This window comes from Acipenser ruthenus, chromosome 11, assembly GCF_902713425.1.
Source record: "Acipenser ruthenus chromosome 11, fAciRut3.2 maternal haplotype, whole genome shotgun sequence".
Classification (NCBI taxonomy): Eukaryota; Metazoa; Chordata; class Actinopteri; order Acipenseriformes; family Acipenseridae; genus Acipenser; species Acipenser ruthenus.
The window spans coordinates 1,311,850-1,339,319 of record NC_081199.1 but is presented as its reverse complement, the minus strand read 5'-3'; the positions used below and the strand labels follow the sequence as shown (position 1 = coordinate 1,339,319).

The window sequence follows — 27,470 nt, the reverse complement described above, 5'->3', positions numbered from 1 at the left end:
GATGATCAACACAGAGAGGAAAAACCCTCTAACTGCACCGATGAAAACGTAGTCGTAGATGACTACCAAATGTAAAAGCGCTTTCAAACACACACACACACACACACACACACACACACACACACACACTGCTCCCTCTTTATAATGCTGTAGTCGGGAGCCATGGTTATTTTCAGTATCATCACTGAAAGTGTTTTTTATTCTAATAATGAGTATGCAGCTGCTAATGGAATGGAATTATTGGACAAATGAAAGCCATGACCAGACTTCATCACAACTGGTTCTACGGTAAGAATGGATGCCTTATAATGGGGGAGCAATGTAAAGAATTGAATTAATCAATAAATACATCAAGGAGAAGTTGTGAACAAGCCGACAAAACAATGACAGACAAATAAAAAAAAAAAAGAATTATTTTAACATAGATAAAGCAATCTAATAAAACTGTGACAGCGTGAGCAGAAGCCATGGTGTTGGATAGACAAACCTGAGGGGAGCCTGGCTCCTGCAGGGCAACACACATTGCAGGGCAGGGGCAACAGGTACACATGGAAAACAGGAACACAGTCACATCATCAAGGGAGTCAACAATGGGGAGAAAGAGAACTCAAAGCATGAAGCAGCAGCAGCAGCAGCAGCAGCGTCGGGATGGAGAGACATCATGCAACCCAACTGGATTCAAATAAAACACATGGGACATGGTGAAGCAACAAGGATGATCAGAGATGTAGTACCCTTCTTCCATCCCACGCCATGCATTTCAAAACAACACAGTCAAAGCAGACCTCCAAATCCAAATTAAAACTACAACTGCAAAATGTGCTTTGAATCCCCCAAGACGGAGAACTTTGAATGTGCACGTTATAAAAAAAAGAACTAACTCTGAACTAACACCTATATATATGTATATCTCTAATTTTTTTTTTTTTTTTTTTTTATAAATTTAGTCGTTGCCAATTAGATTTTTTTTTTTATTTTCTCCCCAATTTGAAATGCCCAATTATTTTTAGGCTCAGCTCACCGCTACCACCCCTGCGCTGACTCGGGAGGGTGAAGATGAACACACGCTGTCCTCCGAAGCGTGTGCCGTCAGCCGTCCGCTTCTTTACACTCTGCAGACTCACCATGCAGCCGCCTCAGAGCTACAGCGTCGGAGGACAACGCAGCTCTGGGCAGCTTACAGGCAAGCCCGTAGGCGCCCGGCCAAACTACAGGGGTCGCTGGTGCGCGGTGAACCGAGGACACCCTGGCCGACCTAACCCTCCCTCCCCCCGGACGGCCAATTGAGCGCTGCCCCCTGGGAGCTCCCGTCCACGGTCGGCTGTGGAATAGCCTGGACTCGAACCGGCGACGTCGAGGCTATAGAGCGCATCCTGCACTCTAGCGAGTGCTTTTACTGGATGCGCCACTCGGGAGCCCCCCTTATATCTCTAAATTTACTGGAACATTTTCCGTCAATGCTTATTTAATCTTGTCTACTTGTTTATCATCTAGAATATTTTCAAGACCTTAACTGGCTCTGTGAGCATTAACAAATACCTATGTTTGCTTTATTTTCCCATTATTCTAAAACAATAGTGCAGTTTTAAATAGGCTGGTGTTGAAGACTGATTTCTGTGTACTTTTGATCATATTATTTTGGACTTTGTTTTAATTTTAACAATGGAAGGGATACTGCACCATGGAAGTATAATATGCATGCCATATAATACATAAATGAAAAGCACGTGGGTACCAAAGCTTGGCATGAATAAATACAAACACTCCTATATAAGAACAAATAATGAAACTACCAGGAATTACTACTAACGGTATTTGTCGTTGATACCACTCCAGAAAATATTTCAATCATATTAATAGGAATGACAACAGAACCAAATTCCTTTTTAAAGCATAGGTTTGCATTTTGCATTGCATACAAGACAAAAGAACAAGTCTTACCACGCTGTGATAAAAATAACTGTTGCAGTGGATCGAAGCTAACAGTAACTTCTCTCTTTGGGTATCAACCTAGGAGCTCTGCTCCACACCCAGGGATCAATACAACTGATTGAAATAGCAGCCGATTTGAATACTTTAGCTAAATGAAGCCACTGTTCTAAAGATGCCACTGCCATTGTAAAACCCTTCTCATGCCCACCACAGTGACGTTACCACTGGTGAGCTGCACATTTCAAACTGAACATACTACCACCATTAAGTACCTAAGGTTGTCATAAAAAAAAAAGCATTAAAAAAACAAACCAAAATACACACACGCACGCACACGCACGCACACACGCACGCACACGCACACGCACGCACACGCACGCACATGCACACACACGTTTCAGGCCTGGTCCAGGTTTTTTGTTTCAGCCGGCTCTCTTTATTGCAGTCTGGTTCTAAACATATGACTCCAGAGTAATCACTCTAGCTCTGTCTGTAAGATCAGTCGGGATTGCATTGGACAGCAAAGCAGGTTTAAAACCACACATTTCATTCCTGGTTAAAACAACAACCTGGACTGTTGCTGGTACTTGAGGACCAGGGCTGAAATGTCTGGAGCCACATGGGCTTCTCCAGCCGTCCGCATCACTCACTCACCCCTAATGTGGTGTTCTGCCTGTTGTAACCAGCAAAGTGGAGAATGCTCTCAGTAGCCATGGCCAGTCCAGTGTGCTGGGACAGACCGGACACCCAGTTCTGATGCTTATTTAAATATTCCTAAGAAAAACAAGAAATGAAATTAAATATCTTTATTACTCCAACAGAGATGATTAAATAATCCACATTAAAACCCATAACAAAACATAAAAAAAACAGGGGGAAAATGTTCACAAGCTTTAAAGAAACCTAACTGCACATGTATTCTGTGTCCACAAGAGGGAGACATAATATTTATTTGGCAAATGGATCAGTCTCTGCTCCCGAGTATGGGGATTAACTAATAGAAGCACAAACCTGAAGATGTGATTTAGTGACAGTCGGAGCCCACTTCATTGCCTCCTTCAGAATCTCACCACAGCGTGCTGCAAAATCTTTAACTATGCTCTGGAACAAGAGCGATACATGCACAAGAAATATTACATTCACATATCTGATAGTGTCTCATTTTCACACCCCATTACTGGTTTACAATGAAACCTGGAAACGTAATGGGTCTGAAATATAAAACATTAAAAACTTCCAAAACAAGGGACTAACCAGAATGGGTGAAACTGCTGAGCAATGCAATATGAGTCTTATTTCCATCCCTGATGTAAAGGAGAAGATTGGGTTTTAACACTCGCCTCTGCAAATTAAAACTATTATTAAAAAAAGAACAAAAAAGATAATAAGTCTACCTCTCTGGCTTCATAGGTGTCTGGAACAGTGATTCTGTGTGGAGTGTCTGGAATGTCATAGTAGGGTTGGTCCTTGTGAATATCCTACCAACAAACAAACGAATAAAAGACATTACTTAACAGTTTACTGCTCATTATAATTAACATAAAAGAAACTTCACACATTTCAACGACAACACGTTTTAACTGCACGTCTCTCTTTACAATGACGTGAGTTTAAAACTCTTGCTACAAGTCTGAACTGTTGCCATTGAATTTGACATTGTTTCTTTTAGTACCGAGTGTTTTTGCAGTTAGTGGATGAAATACATTTCACATCCAGCAGCATTAGATGTGTTTGGCAATACCGGTTCTGTACTGTTTGCATGCAGGTGAAGTGCAAGGTGTTACACTTACAGCGCTGAGGGACAGGGAGAGGGTCTGAAGGATGTCCAGCATGGTTTTCAGAACTCTACCACTCCACAGCAAGTGAGGGAACCTGCAAAAGACATGAGCCAGACGGAAGTGCATAAGAAACTGTAATGGGGGATCACAGTTGAAATCTTTCCCTCCCACACAAACTCTGTATCTGCCCACTCTAGTCCTGGGTTACTCACGTTTCTGCCAGCCCTGACAGGTACTTGTCAGCTACTCTCCGGATCCTTTTGTGAATGTGGTTAAAATTAACCAACAAAAACTGGGCGTGCCTCTCCAGCTCCTCTTCATGCTCTTTAGTTTTGGGCTAAAAAAAAATGATGTATCTCATGTGATGCCACTGAACTTTTTCAAACAAAAACAGATCAATTGGTATTACTAATGCAACCAACCTTGTCAGCCATCATTTGCAGAAAAACCTCAAAGACCTTATCTGCAACTGCAATCACACACTGCATCATTCCTATTGAAATAATAAGATGGATTTCAATAATAATAATAATAATAATAATAATAATAATAATAATAATAATAATAATCAGATACTGTAATCCTATACTAAAACAATGCAAACTGGCTTACAGAAATGTATTGATACATGTCCTCAGATTATATTAGCATTCATATTTACGTAATGATTGCTGTACATGGATTTCTCCTTGCAATAGGAAGCATTCACAGTTGGGTTTCTATGAAATACAGACAGAGTTTGTATCTACCTGACTTGTCTTTCTGAATTGCTTTGTCCTCGAAATAGCGGAACATGACCTGGAAACGGTCTGGATCCATGGAGCGCAACACCCTGAAATAAACATGTCAAAGTGTAAAATGTTACCCCAACAAAAACTAAAGTTTTGTTCCAAGAATGCACATTTCACTGGCCCTGGTTCTACTGCATACACCTTTATTCAAACTGCAAAACAATACAAATATAGAAATGTAAAATATACACCTCATATACTCCAGTCTGTACACAGACAGCAGGTAGGTGGACATGGCAAAGTCCAGTTTGTTTATCAAAGCAGCTACTTCAGGAGGGGGGTCCAGCAGGTTTATAATGGTGCTCCTCAATTCATTCAGCTCAGCCTGCATGGGGTGGGGTGGGGTGGGGGGGATATATTCTCAGGTTAGCAATTGAATCTTTCAAAAAAAACAAAACAAGGACACACACACACACAGATTTCCAATTGTGTTTAAACTGTTCAAAATTACAGTATATGGAGTTTCAGCTCAGATCATAAACAGATCATTGTTAATGACAACACCTGACTGTTATCCAATCCTACATATTCCAGGTTTTCTGTCTGATTGGCTGGCTCTATCTATCTGCTTGCGTCTAGCCGGGTCCACGGCAGTAAAAGCATGGGCTGAGCTCTCACAGGGGTGACCGTGTCGTTCTTCAGGGCTGAGTTGTACTGCAGCTCGGAGCGCAGCGGCTCTCCACTTGGAAAGGTCAGCAGTGGAGACTTGGTGGCAATCTCACACACTCCTTCATACCACTCCTCCGGCCACAGGCCTGCAGCATCAACAGAAGAACAATCCGTTACGTGCTGCGTCTTTCACTGTCCATTCAAGCACCGCTTATTTTATTGTCGTCTAAGCAAATTTAAATCTGGTGTCATTTGATTTTAAGTTTCTATTTTTCAAAAAATGTCCCACAAAGGAATAGAAAGAAAAAGTGAAAACGCTGGAAATGATCACATATTGATGATTTTGACAAAAAAAAAAAAATAATGATTTTCAGCTTCTGGGTACCGATAATACTTCCGAATCAACGGCAACTAAAAGAATGTCTATTACTGATATAAATTGACATGTCATTCAGGATCAATGTACTGAACTACATTATTCAGCGATTCTAGCATGAACATGTCGTTTGCAATATTCACTCCGATCCTTGCTCCCACCTGAGCCCTCCACAGCGAAGCCCATCACCACGGAGTACAGCCAGAAATCACGGAAGAGCTTCTGCAGCCTGGGCTTGGCTTCTTTAATCGGGTGCAGCCTCCGCGTCAGCTAGGAGGGAGAGAGGAGAGAGAGGAGAGAGTGTGAAACAGCAACACAAGCTAAATACATCAGACAGAAAGGGAATCCCTCGTAATAAAAACACAGAGCTCCTTCATTACTCACAAACTCGACTGCCTCGGCGTCAGGCCATACTGACAGTACTATATTGTAACTTACTGTGTAGACCCCTTCTCTAAATCTCAACATTTCTGATTGATTGTCAGAGAGCAAAACAAGGGAGCACTGCATTTTCTTTTGAGATCTTCAGAAATGTAACACCTGTTTTACAAGCCAGGCCTATGTTTGTATTTGGTGCACATATTAAAAGACAGACTGATTATAAGGTACACATAATAAATTACAGGTAGATGGGTGCTCTTGGGCATCTACCTGGAAGTCTGTTTTGTTTTATGTTTTTCAAGAAGAAGCCTGCCAGTCCATCAAAGAGTTAACAGCTTGAGAGGGACAAGGCCGTTTCCTCAGTTGTTTGATCTAGACAATGTTTACTCTGGTTTGCACACATCACAGGGACATCAAAGTACACTTTTAAAAACAGAGCTCTTCACCCCGCGTGTGCCGCGTGGAACTCAGATCAGCTGCCTGCTTCAGAGGACACTGGTAAGAACATTTACATTTCTACAGGGAGAAGAGCTTTCAGCAACACTTTCAAAATACTAAAACTACTGCTTTTATTAACAATGCAGCATTTCTAAAGCATCTACTGTAACTTGCAACAGTGAACAAAGTGCAGCACCAGAGCAAAAGGCATGGTGCAATCCTGTTCTGTTATGCACCGAGCCAAAGAAACAGATATTTGGATAAACTCTACCGTTTCTTTTTAAAATGATATATATTTTTATATATATTTTTTAAATGTGCTACAATGTTGAGCTGCCTTGTTGTATATGGATCCTTGATGTTTATGATATACCTCAGTATGATAAAGCTAAATAAATGCATGTTGTATTTTTTTCAAACAGTTGAAAGGGTCTCCCAGGATGTGGTTCTTAGTCATTGTCGCTGTGGCATCTCTCGTCCCTTCACCCACACACTGTGGTGTCAAAGAACTAGGTCTCCACTTTGATTTAACCAAACAAGAAGATGTCAAGCCTGTACCACTGGAAGAAATCCCAACCGACTACCATAAAGAAAACACCCTGACAAACACTCTGCTAGGCGAAGAGCTAGAGGAAGAAGATTACATCGATTTCGACAAGCTGTTTGCCGAAGACGACGACTACATTGATATGATAGACGAGATTGAAAGCCCGGCTACTGATGTGGACATTGTCATTGAGACCACGGATCCACAAATCAAGAGGGCCAAACTGCACAAACTATTCCAAGGCAAATCCAGGATCCAGCGTCTCAACACTGTCAACGCTGACTTCGGGTTCAATCTCTACAGGAGCCTCAGGAACGGCGCCAACCAGTCCGATAACATCCTGTTAGCTCCGGTGGGCATTTCCACCGTCATGGGCATGATTGACCTAGGGACCAAGGATCAAACCCATCAACAGATATTCCACACCCTGGGCTTTGAAGACTTTGTGAACGCAAGCTCTAAATACGAGGACGTGACCGTCCACAACCTCTTCCGCAAACTGACCCATCGACTTTTCCGACGTAATTTCGGCTACACCCTGCGCTCGGTGAACGATCTGTACGTGGAAAGCCAGCACGCCCTGGTCGACGTGTTCAGAAATAATATTAAAAACTACTACTTTGCCGAGGCCCAGTCGGTTGACTTCAAGGACCCTTCTTTCCTTGCCAAAACAAATCAACGTGTAGCAAAGCTTACAAAAGGCTTGATTAAAGAAGCCCTGAAGACCGTCAATCCTGACACACTAATGATGATACTCAACTGCCTCTACTTTAAAGGTAACACAAAACCATTTATGCTGCAGAGCTTTGGGCAGTGTGATGAATAATTACCTACCGTGGACTTAACAGCTACATGAGAATGAAAAAAATACAGCTTTGTACAAAATGTAAAAATGTGATTTGGTGTTTGGAAGATGCTATATTGTGGTAGTCATATTGGGTCATCAGACACAGTCAAGGTCTAGCGAGAAATAGATGCAGGTTAGGTTTACATCTTGCAGTACAGTTTCTTGCCCAATGCTGTATAGCGAGTCCGTAGCAAAGGGGGAGAGGGTTCAAATCCAGAGCTTCTTGGCTATAAACCATTTGCTTGAAATAACACACAGATCTTTTCACAGGGACTTGGGAAAACAAATTTCCTGCAGATCTGACACACCACCGTAGCTTCCGCCTGAACGACAAGGAGACTGTGAAGGTTTCCATGATGCAGACCAAAGGGAATTTTCTAGCAGCAGCCGATCATGACCTGGAGTGTGACGTTCTGCAGCTGCCCTACGTTGGCAACATCTACATGCTGATCGTGATCCCACGCAAGCTCTCTGGGATGAGGAGCTTGGAGCGACAGCTGTCCTCAGAGGTGGTCAACAAATGGGTGCACAGCATGACAAACAGGCATGTTTTCTCTTAAATCAAATTAATAAAATCAGTTCTGCATTGAAACTTGCATTAACTATGGGGGGTTACCAGATGTTTTCATCTAACAATTAAGGGTATGTCCCACTATTGTGTTCAATTGTTAGTCCAGTCATACAAAGTTTCAGTAACGTACAGCAGACATTGTTGGCTGTATACTTTTAAGTCACTGGTCAAAGTTAAAAAACGCTCTGGTAAGAGACCAAAAGCAAAACTATTAATTAACAGTCACAGACTTTTCTCCATTGTTCCGTTAGAACCCGAGAAGTAGTTTTCCCAAAATTTAAACTGCAGAAGAATTACAACCTGATTGGATCCCTAAAGGAGCTGGGACTCACAGACCTGTTTGAGGGGAATGCAAACTTCTCTGGAATGACAGACCAGGAAATAGCAATCGACATGGTAAGTGTAAAGTCAGCCACGGCTGTAAATTAAAAACCAGATCCATCAGTGTGATTTCATCACCTGCGGGGGGTGACTAGACTGAATACGCAAAATTAAAACACTTCTGTGCTGCCTTCTGCAGGACATAAGCGCAGGCATGTATCCACGAGTCTATGGTCCCATGCATCCTCTAATTTGATTCAATCCTTTCTTCACAGTTCAACCACCAAGGTACAATCACCGTGAATGAAGAAGGCACTGAGGCAGCAGCTGTGACCAAAGTAGGCTTCATGCCGCTCTCTGCTCAGATCCGTTTCATTGTGGACAGACCCTTCCTCTTTCTCATCTATGAGCAACGCACCAACTGCCTGCTCTTCATGGGCAGAGTGGCCAACCCAGCAAAGGACTGACCCTTACAGAGCATGAACACCACGGTGCTTTAAGTGGAGGTGCAACCATCTTGGTACTGGATTGAATATACATCTCGTCTGAGAGCTTTATTATTTTAGCATTGTTTTGTGTTAAAGATTTAGTCTGTTTTGTTTTACGTTTACTTTATGAAATGGAATAAAATATACATTTAAAAAAGCTCTTCCATGTGCTGTAACCTAGGAAAAGGATTCAGCACGAAAAAGTTATTTTACAGTCGTGGTGCAGCATTTTCCAAGTTTCCATGGATTGTGAAAATATTGGAAACTGATGCAGCATCATTCTGGTTTTGCAGATGCATGTTCTACATTATGCAATTACATTTTAGTACACATTTTTAGGTATGTAAAGATGCAAACGAACAATTAAAGTTTTTGTTTAAAACTTGCTTGCTTCTGTCCGTCTATCCTTGTTTTGTTTTTCCCCCTTTTATATTGAATGAACACTGCACCTAGTGGATGGATTCGTGAATACAAGATCCCACAAATCCCCCTTGCCAGTGCACTCTCAGACAGGGTCAAGGACAGGCAAACTGCACCACAAGTCAACATCTTGTTTTGCAAGCTGTTTAAATATTTGTTTAAAAAATCAAACATTAACTTAATGACATGGGAACTTAAATAGATGTTTAACAGTAAGCAATTTAGCTGATCCTAATCCCAATACTCTGAAGAGATCATGTAAATCCTCATGCACGTAACTGTTAACTAGCAAAACAATGCAAAGGTCTTTGCCATTTATCAAACGTGTGACCCTTGCGGTTTAAAAGTTCAAGGGGACTTTTCAACTGGTCTAGAACAGCAGCTAATCTAAATACAATAGAAATCTTTCAGGCAGGGCTGAGATGACACGCACGTGTTCTTGGCTTTCGTACAGGCCCTGCACTCAACAGAATGGACATGCCTGGAATGAAAGTCCCACAATGACCTTCTGTTTTGCACTGAAAGATTCTTTGGTGTCTGTTTTACATTTTTCAATGGTCTGGCCTGCTGTCTTCCGAGCAATTCTGTTTGAGATATTTTCAACATAAATTTAACAACCTTTTAAAAATCTGTAACAATGTTTCTGTATAAAACAGTATGGGACACTACACCTTTAAAGCATTCCCCATCAAGGGGATCTGAATCACATGCTGTCCTCGACTTTAAATTAGAGACATTGTATTCCCTATGCATGCGCTTGCTATAGCCACAGCTCCCCTAAATAATGTGTTTCTTTCCAATGCCAGTAACTTACTGGTGAATGTATTTGTCTAAATGTGTGTTAAACCATATTTAATAATGTTCTTACCACAGCAATGACTGGAATAAGCACTCCTAAGTTTCCTGCACTGCTCGAAGCCTGAAGAGAAAGAACATAAATACAGGACATTAGTAGCAGCATTTACATGTATTCATTTTGTACAAGTAAATCGAGAATTAGTAATAGAATTAAATTATTGTTTAGCATTTGTGTTCCAAAAAGGAGTCTTACAAGTCTATATACAGCAATCCTACTACGGTAATTAAATGTAATGTTGCAAAAAATAATCTATATGCAGGAAGCCACCATGGAATGTTGGATCATATGGAACAACTTGAACAGTAAAGGTCTCTCTCACACTTCACTGCCATTCGCGAAGTATTACTTGGTCTTAGACTCTTTATATTTCTATTTCAAAACAGAACACATTACACTCTTCTCACTACCTCCTAAAGGAATCGTTCTATTTTTTGTTTTTATAAAAGTCACTATATAATGATATAGTGCTTGACAGATAGCCCTTCTCTTTGAACTATCCCTATTTAAATAGTGTATTTGCATGGCAGTTCACTGACCTTTGCTCTAGTGCATGACTGGTTTAGGTTTAGCGACTGACTGGTTAAAGAACATCAGCTCTAAATCAAAGGATTACTGGTCAATATTAAGGACATTAGCTTCATAGCGCAATCATGAAGAAAGAACTATGCTAACACGAATCCTTGTGCAACTATCTGTGCAATTAAAGCAAGTAACTGGAGTGAACTAAGCCCACATAACGTTGGTTCACTAGGGTTGTAGTAAAAAACCAACAATCCAAAATGTTCAAAAATGTTTAAAGGTCCCTTGGTATACTATTTTGTAATCCACTGGTCCTGATCATAGTTTTTTGCTTGTCTTTCATCATCAAGCAATACTTTGTGAATCAGTGAAGAGAATATCCTGTAATTTTCCCAAAGATGTGCTAAAGACTGAGCCATCTGATCTGAATATAACTTGTACATTGGTGGTTCTTATGGGAATTTTCCCTAAAAAAAACATCTACACAAGACTTGCAATACATTCCGTCCCCATTAGAATATCCTGGACAGCTAGCATGCTGGAGAACAGAAAGATCATATTTTTGTGCTTTGTTTTGCGATGCAACAATTTTTAGGAGCCAAGGTTCTTGACGTGTCATACGTAGCACTGCTCCTGAACAACAAACAACATCATCATCAATAAGGGTTATTATACCTTGAGGGCTGGTCCTTTCTCGCTGGCCCGTTCACTGGCTCTCTTTCCCTCCAGTCCCAGCTGGACAAACAGCTCCAGCAGATTGACCAGCAGCTCATCCACCAGCTGCTCCCCCTGCAGGTTTGCTGCTATGTTAGCGAGAGCATTGATCACAGCAAGAGAACAGTGCCTGCAGACGCACACCAGGGAAAAGTATATCAGTGGACTTTTCCATTTCACTTCTCTTACCCCTCACCAAAGAAATAATACACACCTGCGCTTCACATCCGGCTAATGACACCTTGCTTATTATCACCACATTGTCCCAGGCAAGAATATTAAGGGAGACGAATTGGGACAAGCTCCTGACTTAGGTTATTATTACACTTCTCATATCAATTGAATATATCAGCGATACTACTGCATCTAAAGCATTACCATGTGTTTTACACTGACGGTCGACTGCATGTTACCTGTATCCATGGTCTTTGTAGTCTTTCGTAGCGGAGTACACCACTGAGCTGGCTTTCACACTGATCTGCTGGAAGAGGTTCCAAACCTCCTGGTAAATGTATTGCTAAGAAACAAGAAAGGACAGTCACAAGGTGTAAACCACACATGACTTACACACCTTTATATTAGGTGAAGGGGTAGAAAGTATGGAAGAAATTCGAATGATCCAAAGTTAGGTTCCCCACTGTGTAACGCAGTTTGCATGGTCTGAAAACACTGCAGATATTTCTTATACTGTTTTCCCTTGTTACTTTGCTGTCTGACGTACCTATGAAAAACACCTGTTTCTTTAGATTTCCACTCGCATATAATAAGATAGAGTAAGAAAAAACATTAAAAAGAATTCCTAACTTCAGGGCTTGCTTATAGTTTAAAATCCACTAGGTGGCAGCAAAATCAATATGATTTTCATATAGCTGGTTTAGAACGCAAGGGGGGGTAAAAGGTCTTTAGATCAAACCTGGCATCTTACTTAATTGTTAAAGACACAAACACTCACACAAACCGTTAGAGATGGTTGGTATTCACAAAGTCATTCTGGTCAGTTATGACCAGAATGACCAGACCATGGGCAGTACTGCACGCGGTATTATCCAGATACATACATTGCCAGTGATGACCATGCAGCCCAGCTGGTCAATGATGAGGACGTCGAGCTGGGTAGGAGGCTGGCAGAACTTCTGCTGCAGGATCTGCAGGATGGGCTCCATGACCTTGGGGGTGTCCCTCAGCGCCACGGCAATGTGGCCAAGGGATCGGATCGTGTGGTCAGGAATAAGGCGGGCCTCCCTACACAAAACAAAAGAGCCCAGACCCAGTTTAAAAGAGCACAGTTAGCTTCTGTATCTTTCCTCTAGATGATCTTTGCACTACTCCGAGTCCCTGTATAAAGAGATGCTCACCAGTTCAGGGCATAAGAGGTCATACTGATTGCATTACAATAATTGACACAATAGAAAGTCCCTAAGGCTCCAAGAGGCACAGCAGTTTAAAATCATTTGAGGTTATTTAACATCCTGAACTGACTTGGGAAGACTTCGGTGCATGCAAGCCAAAAAGCCAAGTTACATTTCAAATAGCCACTGGCTTACTTATCATTTTCCTGGGAAATGTACAAACGGTTCGACAGACTGGCCAGGAAAGCCTCAACAATCACAGGATCCATGGTCAGCCCAGCCTCGAGACACCTGGGAGGAAAAGCAAACCAGAACCACACAAATAAAGAACAACAGTGATGAAACACTACAGGGACTAAAAGGGGAGTCACACTTCTCAGTCTGAGATGGTTGTGTCTAAAACCTCAACAGTCCAGGTTTCACAGTCCAGTGCAGTTTGTTTCAGTTGTTCCACTCTTTACTTGATACAAAAGCAGAAGTGATAATGGGATACAGAAACACATTATTCCTCAGTCATTTAGCTGAACTTCAGTGGAAACTAGATTACTAAAACAGCGCTGTATACAAGTACAATTTAGAGTTAAACAGCTCTCTCTCTTTGCTTGGAAGCTAATGTACTGTTCATTACCAATGCCCCCCTGCTCACCTACAGATGTTGTCTATGGAAATATCTCGTAGCTGTTCATACATCGAGGGCTGGCTTTTCTTGTTGGATAAAACATTCAGTGTAGACTGAGAGTACTCGTTAGTAACACTGATCTTAATTTCTCCAGTCCCTGTTAAGAAAAAAAGTAAAACTCTTTATTACACTGCACAGCTTCATCTCATATTTACAAAACCAAACACAACGATAACTGCTTTTGAGAAACTGTATCATTTCTTTTGTGAGGTGTTTTGCAATAATAATAAAAGCCAGACAATTAAAAACTCTCTCCAAACACCCACACAGTACCTTCTGCTATGGAGTTAAACCATTCACACACAAACACACCCACCCTGTGAAGAGCACTGTATCACCTTTCTGCTTTGGCTAACACACAGACCAGAACAGATTTATGCAGTTACCTGTGTGATATTGATTGTGGTACTTGTACAGTTTGACCAACACTGGAGACGGAACCACAAGGAAATCCCGAAGAGACATGGTCACGGAATGAGCAACCACAGGGAAGCGCTCACACAGACGCCCCAAACCCTAAACAGGAGCAAGTATGCAATGTACATTTCATAACTGTTCACAGCAAAGTAACAACTAAACAACTGGGGAGTGCATTCCATAGCGGCACATCATACTTGCCTGTCCTCTGGGATAACTTCGGAAGTGTCTGAGATGTTACAACTCTACAGTCCTATCCTGCTACACCTACAATCTCCTGCTATACACAGTAGATTCCACCCCACTTTCATTTTTGCCCCAAAGCCCTGCACACTCACACAGCATTTACAAGATGAAGGGATGTTTACCTGTAGACAGCAGATAAGCAGTGGCATGTGAGCGATAATGACTTTACTTGATGTTTTAGACTGCAATTTCTCAGACAGCTTTGTGCACAGGTTCTCAGCACCTACATTGGAGAGAAAGAAAAATGTAGTACTAAACCTTTTTCTAACCTTATGAAATTAAATTCTTGCCATGTACCTTTAATTGCATAAGATAATCAGTGACATTATTATTATTATTATTATCATCATTTTAAAGTAGCTACATTTTTAAATAGCTGGCAGTCAACCCAACCCAGAAACATTCCCCATTCAATCCCATATCTAAAAAATACACTGGGGTCTATTTTAATGATCTAAACAGAGGTGGACCTTAATAGTGCCGCTCTTTAACTCTGTATTAATCCCACTGATTAATCCCCAGTGCTGATTTACTGACCCACTTCTATTAACATTACTACATAAAATAAAGACGCAGTGAAACGAGCTGCATGTAAAAACAGGTTGATCCAGTAGCAGTGTTAGGATTATTAAACCAGACCACAGTTTCTCTCTCCATTGCCCATCATGTACCTTGCTCATCCTTAACTGCCCACACCATCAGGTCCACACAGGCAGCATTGGCCTGGCAACGCAGTTTCAGAGGGCTCAGCTCGTTGTGCAGTCTCTCCACGTCGTGAAGTATCTTCTGCAGCTCAGACTGGCTGCTGCTGAACTGCTCCATTACAAAGTCATGGACTTCCTTAACAAACGAGGTCTGCAGATCTGTCAAGAACAGAATCACTTGAACACTTTCACACACCGCGACGGATTAAAATACAAATAAATAAACTCTTTATATGGGGACGTGTGAAAGAAGCAAATGAGCCGGATGACATGTCTGGTGGCCATAAACTGGAAAACAATTCAATAAAAAAAGACGTTGATTATGCATTGAAAATGCCACTCTTTGCCACTGTTTTGAATGCCATGCACATAAGGGTTGGGTTTAGTAAGAAACAGTAAACAGGTAAGCTCTCCCACGGCTTGCTGGGTAAATATGATTTAGTCGCTACAGTTTTCATGCAAACAAAAGCACAAGTCATTTTCTAAAGCTCTGAATACGGCCCTGACTAGAACTGAAAGGAATACAAGACGTGAGGATGATCAAATAAAAAAGGTTAATGAAACCTGTTCTTACCTTTCATATAGTACAAAGTGTCCCTCAGCATTTTAAACATGGCCGCATACAAGGGGTCGCTAAAGGTTTTGTAATAGAGCTCCATTTCGGGATTAACCTGAAAGCAAAATAATGACTAGCGTGAACAGTGCAGTATGCAGAAGTACAGGACTGGACATGGGTTTCACTAATATGATGCAGATGCTGCAGAAACAGAATGGTTAATGTTTGCTGAGGTAATCTGAAAGTGAAGCATGTGTGCATGAATCTACAGTTACATTGCAATATATGAATGATCTCAAGAGCTAGCTGGACTGTTTAGTAAACATTATGGATATGATGTTTTTCAGATAAATGAGAGACACACCTCCAATACTTCTTCCATGGTTGCATCCAGCGTTTTCAGAACCGACTCCACAACGACCTGCTTCACCTAAAAAAACAAAACAGTGATGAATACCCAATACTGACACAGAGGGAGTACTGTTATCCCTTACGAAAGTTTTCCCATGGTTTTACTCTGCATTTACCATTATATTTGCTTTACCACACACCTCTGTGCTTTACTGGACTTTGCTATGCTTTAATGGTGGTAAGCTTATAAAAGGGATATTATGGTATATTACTATGAAAGCTCTCTTTTGATATTAAACTCTACAGGCCACATTTTCTAACCTTTTATTTTTTAAAAGCAATAATGAAACTTGTAACCAAACTATTAACAGCAACATGTGCAAACAGTTCTAGGAACAAAAAATATGCAAGCAAGGAATGAACGAGTGAGTAGGACGTGTGTTGCAAGCACACCATGTGTAGAAGCTGTCTCAGCACATCCAGGGGAATGTCAAACTCCTTGCTGCTGCTGCCAGTAAACAGAGGAGACACGGAGAAGCTAGAGCTGATGGTTGAGAAATAGTAATCTGGATCTACTGCACTGCCATCTGGAAGATAGGAACCTAGAAAGACAAACCAGGTTACAGGTCAGATTAATAACAACTAGTCATACGTGTCCGATCAGATTAAACATGACCGTGCAAACCGTACAATCTGACGTCCAGCTTGTATTTCCCCTATGCCATGTCTGAAAAGTCAGACAAACTCACATGAGAATGCATTGCCTCATAATCTCACAATTCTCCTCCAAGTTTCTTTTCATAATAATAATCAGCCTCCTTTTGGAATTACTGAAGCGCACTAAAACCCATATTACATAAGTGGTATTTTTGACGCCTGTTACTTTGGAAGTCTCCTGAGCAATGTTAATCCTTTTTAGTGCTATGACATTAACTCTCTAATGAGGCATTCTGCTGCATTAGTATTACTGCATATACAAAATAAATGATGCTAAGAAACAGATGAACGTGCATAAATAAAATTACCATCGCAACACTGAAATCCTGGTTAAGCACCAAGTTTACACTTCAGGGATGGAAATAAGACTTCCCACTGCATAGCAGTTTCATTCATTCCTGGTTTTACTATGAGTTTATGTTACCTGTAACCTGTGGCTAATCATATTATAAAACATGCAATAGGTTTTACCTTCAAAATACTGCGTGTTTGGTCCTCCAGGAGAGCTAGGAGAGGGCCCTCCAAGATCTGGGCTAGACTGGAAACAGAATAGATGTATATGTGACTAATACAGTATTTCTTGGTAAGTGCAGAATTCAACTCTTCAGAGCGACTATTGGATTTCTCTGAGATAGCCTGTCTTTCTGCAGCTCTGCCAGGATTTGATTGCACACTAACCTGCGAGGTGTTGGAGACGCTGCTGGTCTTGCGTTTCAGCGTGTCCCCCTGGCAGGCAGACAGCAGCGAGCTGGGCATGATGGATCTGAAATCATTAAAGGAGCGCCTGCGCACCCCCTCCAGCTCATCAGCAACCCGCAGCGGCTGCAGGGCTGTCTTGGGGAAGAGTTTGGAAAGAAGGGACTCGTCCGTATTACTGTAGCGCCCGAAAGCTCGAGCAATGCCGATCAGACACGGGACTGCAGATCTGCACAGATACTCTGCAAGACACAAACACAAATTACAATTCTAATATACTTGTGTAGAGCACCATCTCATACTTTAAAATTCATACAAAAAAATCTACCTTTATCCTGAGATTGAGGAGACTGACACATGCCCAGAAGAACCTGCATCACACCCATAACAGCATCCAAAATCTACAGGAGCAAGAAGGGAAAAATATTGGGGGGAAAAAATGACCAATTACACCTCACCGCTTCAACCCAAGTGAGCCCAAGCTTAAGCTTGATAAAGTATAACATAAATAAGAAAATGTCTTTAAAAATACCAGACCTTTTCAGCATCAACACGGTTCAGTTTCGTTACTTTTATAGAACAATTGATGTTTCTTCTAACAGCGTTTCTTATGACAAGCTTGTCATACACTGTCTGTCAAACATGCCCCTTACCTGTCCTCGCAGTGATGCATCCCTCTGCGCTACATCAAACAGCAGCGTCACCAAGCAGAAGCTGAAGTTTTCTGCAACTGGCAGGGCTTCTATATTAAAAAAATATATAATATTACAGTGTGTGTGTATATATATATATATATATATATATATATATATATATATATATATATATTATATACAAGCACACACACATACATAACATTAATAAAACTATGGATTGGGGGCACCAAATTGTTTTCAGTAACAGAGGAATCTTAACAAGACCTGTACAAACAAACATTTCCGAACAAAAGAAAGGTCATTCCCTACCTTTTGCTTTTCTTCCTGTGCTCTCTTCTATCCATTGCACTTTGTGTAACCCCTTCAGCAGGCGAAGCAAATATGGAACTATAGTTTCTTTATGCTGCAAAACAAAGGGATGTTTATTCATTCATTCATTCATTTTAATTGCTGTTTATCTGTCAAAACAAAAAGTGAGTGACCAGAGGATGCAAACTGAAAATGTAATGCAGGTTAATCTCCCATAACTATTAAAACACTAATTCGAGCTAAATTAGCTACTAATGGAAACAGAGCCAATGACAACACTTTCGACTAGAAGTCTTTTCTTTTTCAAACACTTCTTGGTGTCCACGCTGCCAATGACTGGTAAGTTTACCTGGAGCTGAGACTCCACCAGAAAAATCCCCAGAGCAATAACTGCGTCCCTCCGCCGCTCGTCCAGCTGATAGATCCCATGGAAATCCACAGGGCACATGCACTGCAGCTTCTGAACCTGAGGGTGCAGAACGCACTGCAGTAAACAAACATTTCTTATACTCTCGACGCTCGCGTGTTGCATCCAAAATGAAATTAAACAAAAACACAGAAACCGATGGGAAGAGGGACATTCACTGAAAACTCAATACTATTAGACTGCGTCACGCCCACATTTTTTCATGTGATGCACAACAAGTGATCATAAAAAATAGTCTTGGTTTTGCCAGTAGTCTGCTATTGATGACGTTGTCCACTGTAACAAACGGTACATGTTTTATGGAATGGTCAATACTGTTTATAATAAATAAATAAACAACATTCACAAATCTTAAGAAAATATTGATGGCTTCTTATGAAAACAAGACTCAATTATTAGTATATTATCAATTGCATCAGCATAAATGTGTGTCACCTGGCAACGGTGTCTCCGGTAGGGAATCAAATGCCACCGGAGTATGCTCGAGACAGGAAAGGTCTTCAGAAGCTAACTCAAAGTCCTTCAATTATTAAATGCTTCCTGGTAATGCTGAAACTATGGACAACTACAGAACAGAACAGTCTCCCTCTAAACTAACTGACCGAAAAGCATCATTGCTCACTGTATGCAACACTCAGGAATCTGAAGTCTATTCTGATTTGTCAACTCAAAGAACAAGGATGTATATCATTCATACCAACCAAAACAACACCCCAAACAGGGCCAAAAACATTACGCCCAGAATTTACCAACCCGGTGTATAAAAACAGCCGAGAACCCTGCGAATTACCTTGTCTAGTGGCGCAGGTCTGTGTGCGGCCAGGGATCGAGAAAGAGACAGAACCGTGTTGAAATAAAACCCCCGGCTTCCTCCCCCTTTCACCGACATCTTCCTTTCTCCATCCGACAGAGAAGAAACAGCAGACGGGGGCGGAGACGGCGCGGGAGAGAGGACAAACTGCGCAGAACCGTGCAGAAAGATAGGGAGGAAAAGGCAAAGTCAAAACTTCAGAAAACAGCAGCAAAGGAGCTCGAGCTGCTTAAACTTTAAAACACCGATATGTGCCCGTTATTAAAAAAAACAAACAAATATATATTTCTGATAGCTACATAATACTTAGAGTTACAGAATGATTCAAATTCAGTTTGACAGGACCTGACTCACGTGACAAACAGCCAGTGACGTAATCAAACGGGGAACTTGTTCCGGTTGAGATCAGCTGACACAGCAGCTGCGCTAGGGCCAAGGCAGAGAGTTAGAATCAGTTAGCGAGGTACGTGGAATAGTTTTTTCTTTCTTATTTAAAACTGTTTAACGTAAAAATAAAATTAAATAAAATAAAATTAAAATAAAATAAAATAAAACAACAACAGACGGGTTGGAGACTGGTACGGTAACCCAGAGAAGGGTAGTTCCTAGTTTCACTTCCATTCCTGACGTGCATTTACAGTTCCAGGTTTATATGGATGATTCTGGGGGCCTTATCCACAAAGTAGAGCTACTGTGTATTTCGAAAATACCGATTCTCAAAGCTTTCTATTTTAGTTGTTTGTGTTAAATTTGTACGTAGACATGTGTTCTTTATAGAGCAAATAGTTGTAAATCGCTAAGCGACACTGCACTATGAGACAAAAATCAGTTTGAGTATAAATATTAAGAGAGGTAGTGTAAATAGTTTTTATAATAATTCTGCTGAACGTCTGATTGTCTTACACAGTCCCAAGTACTTTATTATGCCTTTTTTTTTTTTCTCAGATTGTTATTTTATTGTTTTTCACAATATACAGATTTATCCACACTGTATTCGTTATTATTGCTTATTTTATGCAAGACATGACCCGTTTAGTCCCATCCTATTGTGTTGAAATGTAGCCAGTCGAACCAGGTTCCTGGCTTAATAAACTCCCTGTTAACTATCGGTTTGTGTGGATATTTAATTGGAGTCTTGTTTGGGAAATCTGTGGCGTGGATCTGACCCAGGTTCCTTCAGGGAAATACTGGTATATATAATGACTGTAATATGTTTTAAAACCTTTTCTTTCAGCGTTAATGATGTCTGCATACCGTGGAAATCGCAACCCTTTCGCTGATGATGACGATGAAGACTTTGGGGGGAAAGCGAGTGGAAGCGGCGGCTGGAGCGAGCCGACAGAGGCAGAGGACCGGCAGAGGTGGCTGGAACAGGAGGTCATGCGGACAGCCCAGTCCGCAGTCGACAGCAGCCAGAGATCGGTCTCTCTTATTTACGAGTCTGAGAAAGTGGGGTCCGAGACAGCAGAGGTGTGTCTGAACCTGTGCAGTGTTACCAAATGCACCTGAACCCAGCGCTCTCCTTCACTTACAATGTGTACTCAGCGGTTTTCTGACACCCTACCAGGAGTGGTTGATGGCAGCACTGTAGTTGGGGATGTGCACTTTCACATTAGTGGATCTCATTGGATTATGAGCCATACCTGATACAGGGCTGTACCAACACAACAAGTGAGGCTCTCTAATTCCATGACATGAGGTCACTTCAGCTGATCACTGCCAACATGTAACAGTTCAAATAGGAACAGCCCTGAGCCACGCACACATTGATAGAATTGCTTCTCATAAAGCCCCCTGAATGTAGTGATTTAGATGTAAACCCCTTCCCCTTCAGACGTGTTGCGTTTTCTGAAGCATGCCTTTCTCTTGCAAGAACAGCTGTTATTATCAGTGACAGGAAACAGCTAAGCATATTTTGTAGGAATTGGGCAAGTCAGAGGAAAGGCCAGTGGAATTTTGCTGTTCCTCCCCGATAAGGAATTGAGATTAACCTTGTAGTCCACGTATGCTGTAAATGCATTGTCCCTGACAGCTCATGAAGGCTGGTTCTTAGCAGAAAAGAGGACAGTTATGTATTTCATAACTCCTTTTAAGTCTGTTATCTCTCAATTAATAAACTATGGTTAATTCATTGAAAAGCAGTGATGCACTGCACAGCCTTTTTGTCACTATTGAGTGCAGTTCAGCAAATACAGATTTCAGCAAGGTTAAGTCAATATACTGCTGTGCATTATCTTAAAACCTTGTCATTTAACTACTGTATGCTGTGCCGTATTTCCCAGCAAGGGCACACAAGCAAAGGCACATTTTCAGAGACAGTAATACAATATAATACAAATACAATGTTAAGAAACTGCTCCTTCCTTCAACTAAAATGTACACGGTTACAGAAGTTGTAATTCTCTCCATTGTTTTCCCTTTGCACTTGCTTCAAAGGAGGGCCCCTTGTGTCCTTTCCCCACTGTTGGGTTACTGTATTGCAGGAGTTATTTTTGTTGTTGTTCTTCAAATACTCTTCCAGGTTAGTGATCCATATATGTGTGGCCTCTCTCGCAATTATTTTTCATTAATTCTGCAATAAAGGAAGCCCCCGATGAAAAAAGCCAGTGGGTTAGTTGGTTTCACACCTACAGTGTGGTGTTACTTTCATAGTGACCCTGGCACGTTTGTCCTCAGAAACACTTTCTTTGAAGAGGCATGTCCATCCAAAGAAATGTAGCTTTTAGACCGTGCCTATACCATTTCTACTAGGGAGAATCAGTTTGCTCAATTAGTAGACCATTTTTAAGATGTATTAGGCCTAGAGTTTAATTTCACTGTAATGCTCTTGTTTTACGGAATGTTTTCCACTGGTCTAGTACTTCAGTTCCGTAGCAGATGGGACCTACAGTACAAGATGAGGAACGGATTAATTGATCGTTTACATGCTCCGATTGATCCGTTAAAAGAAAACATGCTCGTTTTAATGTTTCTAAAACTGCCTCTTTTAAAATTCCCTTTAGGAATTGATTCGACAGGGTGAGGCTCTGAAACGGACCGAGAGGATGGTGGATAACATGGATGAGGACCTGAAGACCAGCCAGCGGCATATCAACAGTATAAAGAGTGTGTTCGGAGGCTTGGTCAATTACTTCAAACCCAAACCAGAGACGAAACCACCACCGGAACAGCCCCCAGACTACAAACCCAGCAGCAGGTGAGTTTTCATCGCTTCACAATAAAAAAAACAAGAAGAAGACGACTTTCCATGCTTTTCACTTTGCATTTTGTTTGAAGTTGAAATTGAGACAGAGAAACACATTGCCTGTAGTTGCATGGAAAACCAGTAACTGTTGTTCTATTATTTTATACCTACCAGATTGCAAGATGCATTGGTCCACAGCAAGGAGCAAGAACAAAACTACCAAGCAAGCCACCCTAATCTGAGAAAAATAGATACAGGAGGTAATAAAAATCTCCACTTGATACTGTAGGGATTCAGACATAAAGGATGCACCTACCTGTAATTCCTGATGTAGACACCAGATGACGCTGCTACAAAGTAAATAAACACAAATGGTCCAAGACACTAAAGGTTTAAAATAAGCCACAGTGTTCAGACTGAAATAAGAATACAGTATTTGTCTAATTTTGTAGGATTTGGTGCTGGAGCCAGTGCTGATTTCTCCTCTTCACAAAGCAGTAATGGATATCCCAAGAACAAGCAGCTAATGACAGCCCACCAACAGCTGGATAATAACTTGGGTAAGAATACCTCCAGAAAGCAATATCTTTAATTAGTGCCGGACCTGGATTTTACATCCAGGACCTTCCATGTTGACTGGCATATTGACACATCAGTCTGCATTGTCCCCATTGTACTATTAATAAAAGTGCATACTTTTTGCACTACACATACTAAACACCCTGAAATATTTAAGGTGGGTCTGTCAAAGTGAGGAGTTAATCTGTTCAGATTGATCAAGGTCCTCCTTTATTTCCCACCTACAGATGACATGGCTGCTGGGCTGAGCCGTCTGAAGAACCTTGGATTGGGGCTGCAGACTGAGATAGACTCTCAAGACCTGATCCTTGACAGATTGACTGGAAAAGTAGACAATATGGATTTGAAAATTAGGGCCACAGATCAACAGCTGAAAAAACTTTAATAAACCTATACGACCAACACAGTTCTGCATACTCTTGTAATCATGAATTTTGAGTTGATCTTATTTCTTGTATACTATGACTATTATTATTATTATTATTATTTTGTTATTGCTGCCTGTAAAAAAAAAAAAGGAATATTTTATACCCTCTGAATGTTAAGCAGATTCACAGGGGATAAAGTATTCCTTTATTCCCAGACCAAACCATCCCAAAAATGAGACTAGGTTTGCTGTTTTGATGGTTACAGTGTACTCAACGCAGCAGCTACTGTATGTATACCGTGTCAAAAATGTGGCCTATTTAAAGCTTTATGGAGTTAATTCTGTTAAGATGTCCTGTTTATTGTGGATATAAAGTAGTATAAGCTAAACGTCTTAACATTTTTCAGCAATGCAAGCTACCACTAACTCTTCCAATCCAATATAGATATCCAGATAGTATTTTTGTTAAGAATAAGGATGCAACACTCTCTGTGCTGTTTGTGATGCACCTTGTAATGAGATTGCTTTTGCATTTGGGGAAAAGTGAGAGACCCGACCATAAAGCATTATACACACCCTGTGCTAGAAGGATCGCATTGTAACAGCATTCTTAATAATCTTCTGATGACCTTTTTATTTAAATGCATCAAAGAAAACAAACAGCACACAGCCATGCTTTATAGAAAGATGTTTGGGGGGGGGGGGTGTTATATAACCATGAATCTCATTGTTTTTACAAGAAGACTTCCAGATGAATTGTGCAGACAACTGCAGAGTTTAGTTTGGTATTGAGATGTGGGATTCCTTTACATGCTCTCACCTGACCTGCAGTTACATCATGTAACTACTTTATTGTGTTGTGCTAAGCATCATTCAGATCACTGTTTTAGATTCATTATATAGAACGTTCTCATGGTGACTGTTTGTTGTTTTCCTGAATTTTGATAATAAATTCAATGCATTGCTCTGGAGACTGCGGTTCTTTAATAACTCAGCCCCTGGCCACTCATGATGCCTCTTTAATACAATGAGATTAATATTCCTCCTTTTTTTTCACAAATCGCAGTAAATGCAATGCAGGTTGCAGAATTAAGAGATCCGCAGTACTGACACATATTACTCAACACGCCTGCCAAGCTGGAGGTCTGGGACACTGCTCTGACGACTTGGCGTTTGCTGTAAATATTCAGAAAGACCCCCTTGTGCGATAGTGCACATGACAGACATGCAATCCGTCACTTTAATGTACTGAGACAAGTTCCTGACGGGGGACCTGGTTTTGATTAGGAATGCGAATCTGCTCTCTGTGAAAAGGAGCTCTGTTAAATGTAGAGAACACGGACGAGAGGATACCTCTGTCCCCCTTCCTCGCAGTACAGGAGAGGGAGAGGGAGAAACTGCAGTACTAGCGATAAATGGCAGACAACACACACAGACGTGTGTCTAAAACCTTAAAGGGGAATTCTATCTGGGACGTTCGAAAAAGGAATCCCGGGTATGTATGTGTTTAAACCAGGTTACAGCATGGTCTTTTCACAGGTAAACCAGAGGCATTGTGTAATGAACTGGCATGTCAGTCCATTGAATTGAATGGACAGTGGACATGAACTGCAAACCATGCTTCTAAACTAAAGCGCTGGAGTCGAGAGGTAAGTCTAATGCTGATGTACTACAGGACAGATGGGCTCCCTTGAGTTGCACAACCTTTTCCTTGCTGTCTTCATTTTGAATGGTATTTGAATGCTTTGTTTTTTGCTGATTGTACACTCTGAACTCTGAAGCACTGTGTGGTTCTTTCCATTTTCTGAAAACTTACCCCCACTTTATTCAAGCGGCATTCATTAACATGGTTGAACCAGTACATGTAGAACATCTTTGCTCCCACATAGTAAACAAGGTTACTATGATTAGGTTCTGCTCCTCATGAAGTCTCCAAACCTATCGTTCATCCACATTGAGCAATGCTATATTATCATGCAAACAATGCGTTCCCAGCATCACCAGTGGCTGTGGTTTATCTCCAGTGAGAGACAAGTGCAAACCACAATCGGAAGTTGCGCTGTTGGTTTTTCGAAGCCCGTGGAGAGCTGCTTTGAACAGCAGTCTTCATGTAAGCAAACAGCGCCTGGGCTGTGACAATGCCCTTGATGGCCTGGAATTCCCCGCTTTTCAGACGAGATAATCCCAGAACTCACTGCTGTCAGGGACAATCAGGCACGGAGCCAAAGACAGGCCTTCCTGCCTTTTCAAAACCCGGCCCATTGCTAACAAAGGTTAAGCCGGGTTCAGGGGCGATGGCTGTCCCAAATCTATCTCCACTGTTATACACCAGGGGAATAAAGAGTTACGCTGACTTGGTAGAGCTGGGAAGAAAAATGGGCTTTGCAGTCCAGTTGCTATGTTTTTTTTTTTACCCCCTACCCCTGCCTACCGACTTCACAGAGGTAGGTTGTGTAAAGCAGGAATCCCTGCATGCCTTTATCAGGGCAGAGCCAACGTATGATAATCATGCCTTAATTGTTTTGCATACAGTCTTTTTTGCAGTCCTATTTTTTGTGTTGAAAATAACCAGTCAGTTTCCCTAAGGCACTGGATACACAGTAATTAAGAAACACTTTTTCGAGGGAGGAGGGGATTCTAAAAATAAAACCAGAGTGCAGAACTCCGATGGGAAAACGGAACTGGAAACAGATCCAGAGGATCGGAGCAACAAACCGCAAGCGAATGGAACTACAATCTCAGAATGCATCTCCAAGCTGGAGCTTTTTGAAAACAAAGTAACTGCTAGTAAATGTAGTATTCCATTTTGTGTTTTGCATTTTCACTACCTTATTGTTTCTGAGATACAAGCAAAACAAAAAAAGGTAAACGACTAGAAAGGGACATTTGGGCGTGTTCCCCAGAGAGTGTATGCAAGTGCTCGGTGTGTGTGTCTGTCTGTCTTTGTATTTGAAAGCAAGTTGCCAGGTTTGGTCCTATTTTAATATTTAAACAGTGGTGGTATTTAGACCTGCCAGTTTAGTTCAATTGATAGACCCCTCTGTCTTCAGTCTTTTGTCTGTTGAACACGTCTGTGTTTGAAGATGTGCAACACTGTACCCACCCCCTTCCCACTTCTCTACATAATTATAGCAATTACTCCTTAAACCAAAGCATGTCAAAAGCTGAACCAGAAGAGGATTTCATGCATTGAAACAATCAATAAACATGTTTGTTCCACAATTCTGAATCCCATCTGGAATGCTTTTATGGTTTTGTTTTGAATTCTTTTACTTGCATTTAACTCTTCTGTTGCCGGTGCAGCCTTCTCTTAACTGAAAAGAAACAGACATCCAGGATACTGACATGTTTGTGGATGTTTTATAGGTGTTCGGATACATTAATGGCATGGGTGGCAAAGCCCTGGCAGAGGTCAACAGCCCCAATTTAAATCTAAATACCAACGGGAGGTGTTGACAGAGGAGAGCTGGATGAGCTGGATGATCACGCACGTGTTATTTTATCTGCCCGTGTGACAGGGTACCCCCCGCCCCTGTGTGTATTATGTATTATACTGTACTAGCACAGTGTTTTTGTACTGCTATCTGTGTGATCGCTGTACCAGCATGGTGTTTGTTCCTATCTTGTTAAAAACCTTTTGTTTATTTATAATTAAAACGCACCGCAGCACTTTTCATACCCCAGTCTGTGTCCTGGCCTGACGTCACCACCCAAGCCCTGTGTGACAGGCCGGTAGTAATCAGGTAGCAGCATTCCTGACAGTACAGTATGCACTCCCAACAGCACTGCATTAGCAATCATTGTAAAGAATAGCAGGTACAGTAAAGCAGA

General features: G+C 41.3%; 3 protein-coding genes across 7 annotated transcripts in view; 2 read left to right on the top strand and 1 right to left on the bottom strand.

Moving 5' to 3' along the window:
- LOC131739347 (phosphatidylinositol 4-kinase alpha) overlaps positions 1-19,946 on the bottom strand; it is a 37,164-nt gene extending 17,218 nt beyond the window's left edge. Inside the window, exons 1-31 of one of the 4 annotated variants that reach the window (XM_059032765.1) lie at positions 19,864-19,946; positions 19,489-19,656; positions 18,621-18,737; positions 18,272-18,365; positions 17,960-18,048; positions 17,635-17,707; positions 17,289-17,548; positions 17,082-17,148; positions 16,347-16,495; positions 15,907-15,972; positions 15,561-15,657; positions 14,954-15,145; positions 14,405-14,505; positions 14,006-14,135; positions 13,587-13,716; positions 13,136-13,231; positions 12,650-12,833; positions 12,005-12,108; positions 11,553-11,721; positions 10,368-10,418; positions 5,648-5,756; positions 5,120-5,256; positions 4,693-4,826; positions 4,460-4,542; positions 4,133-4,203; positions 3,923-4,047; positions 3,723-3,804; positions 3,327-3,410; positions 2,944-3,033; positions 2,587-2,706; positions 488-505 (exon numbers count right to left, since the gene is read on the bottom strand). In XM_059032765.1, coding sequence (XP_058888748.1) covers positions 488-505; positions 2,587-2,706; positions 2,944-3,033; positions 3,327-3,410; positions 3,723-3,804; positions 3,923-4,047; positions 4,133-4,203; positions 4,460-4,542; positions 4,693-4,826; positions 5,120-5,256; positions 5,648-5,756; positions 10,368-10,418; positions 11,553-11,721; positions 12,005-12,108; positions 12,650-12,833; positions 13,136-13,231; positions 13,587-13,716; positions 14,006-14,135; positions 14,405-14,505; positions 14,954-15,145; positions 15,561-15,657; positions 15,907-15,972; positions 16,347-16,495; positions 17,082-17,148; positions 17,289-17,548; positions 17,635-17,707; positions 17,960-18,048; positions 18,272-18,365; positions 18,621-18,737; positions 19,489-19,587 — 3,321 coding nt within the window. In that variant the 5' untranslated portion in view covers positions 19,588-19,656; positions 19,864-19,946. Of the gene's footprint in view, positions 1-487; positions 506-2,586; positions 2,707-2,943; positions 3,034-3,326; positions 3,411-3,722; positions 3,805-3,922; positions 4,048-4,132; positions 4,204-4,459; positions 4,543-4,692; positions 4,827-5,119; positions 5,257-5,647; positions 5,757-10,367; positions 10,419-11,552; positions 11,722-12,004; positions 12,109-12,649; positions 12,834-13,135; positions 13,232-13,586; positions 13,717-14,005; positions 14,136-14,404; positions 14,506-14,953; positions 15,146-15,560; positions 15,658-15,906; positions 15,973-16,346; positions 16,496-17,081; positions 17,149-17,288; positions 17,549-17,634; positions 17,708-17,959; positions 18,049-18,271; positions 18,366-18,620; positions 18,738-19,488; positions 19,792-19,863 lie in introns of those variants that run through there. The other 3 variants (XM_059032764.1, XM_059032766.1, XM_059032767.1) reach the window with 3 other exon arrangements.
- LOC131739348 (heparin cofactor 2-like) lies at positions 6,239-9,465 on the top strand. Its single transcript, XM_059032768.1, has 5 exons — positions 6,239-6,365; positions 6,728-7,628; positions 7,970-8,243; positions 8,522-8,666; positions 8,867-9,465. Exons 2-5 carry the CDS (start codon positions 6,746-6,748, stop codon positions 9,056-9,058), a joined length of 1,494 nt encoding a protein of 497 aa, XP_058888751.1. The 5' UTR covers positions 6,239-6,365; positions 6,728-6,745; the 3' UTR covers positions 9,059-9,465.
- LOC117428556 (synaptosomal-associated protein 29-like) lies at positions 19,881-24,610 on the top strand. 2 transcript variants are annotated; one of them, XM_034047678.3, is made up of 6 exons: positions 19,881-19,972; positions 20,744-20,979; positions 22,512-22,705; positions 22,868-22,953; positions 23,146-23,253; positions 23,500-24,610. In XM_034047678.3, the coding sequence occupies exons 2-6, from the start codon at positions 20,749-20,751 to the stop codon at positions 23,655-23,657; spliced, it is 777 nt and encodes a 258-aa protein (XP_033903569.3). In that variant the 5' UTR covers positions 19,881-19,972; positions 20,744-20,748; the 3' UTR covers positions 23,658-24,610. The 2 variants fall into 2 exon arrangements, with proteins under 2 accessions (XP_033903569.3, XP_058888752.1); XM_059032769.1 differs by lacking the exon at positions 19,881-19,972 and adding an exon at positions 20,088-20,107.
- Positions 24,611-27,470: the final 2,860 nt, after the last annotated feature.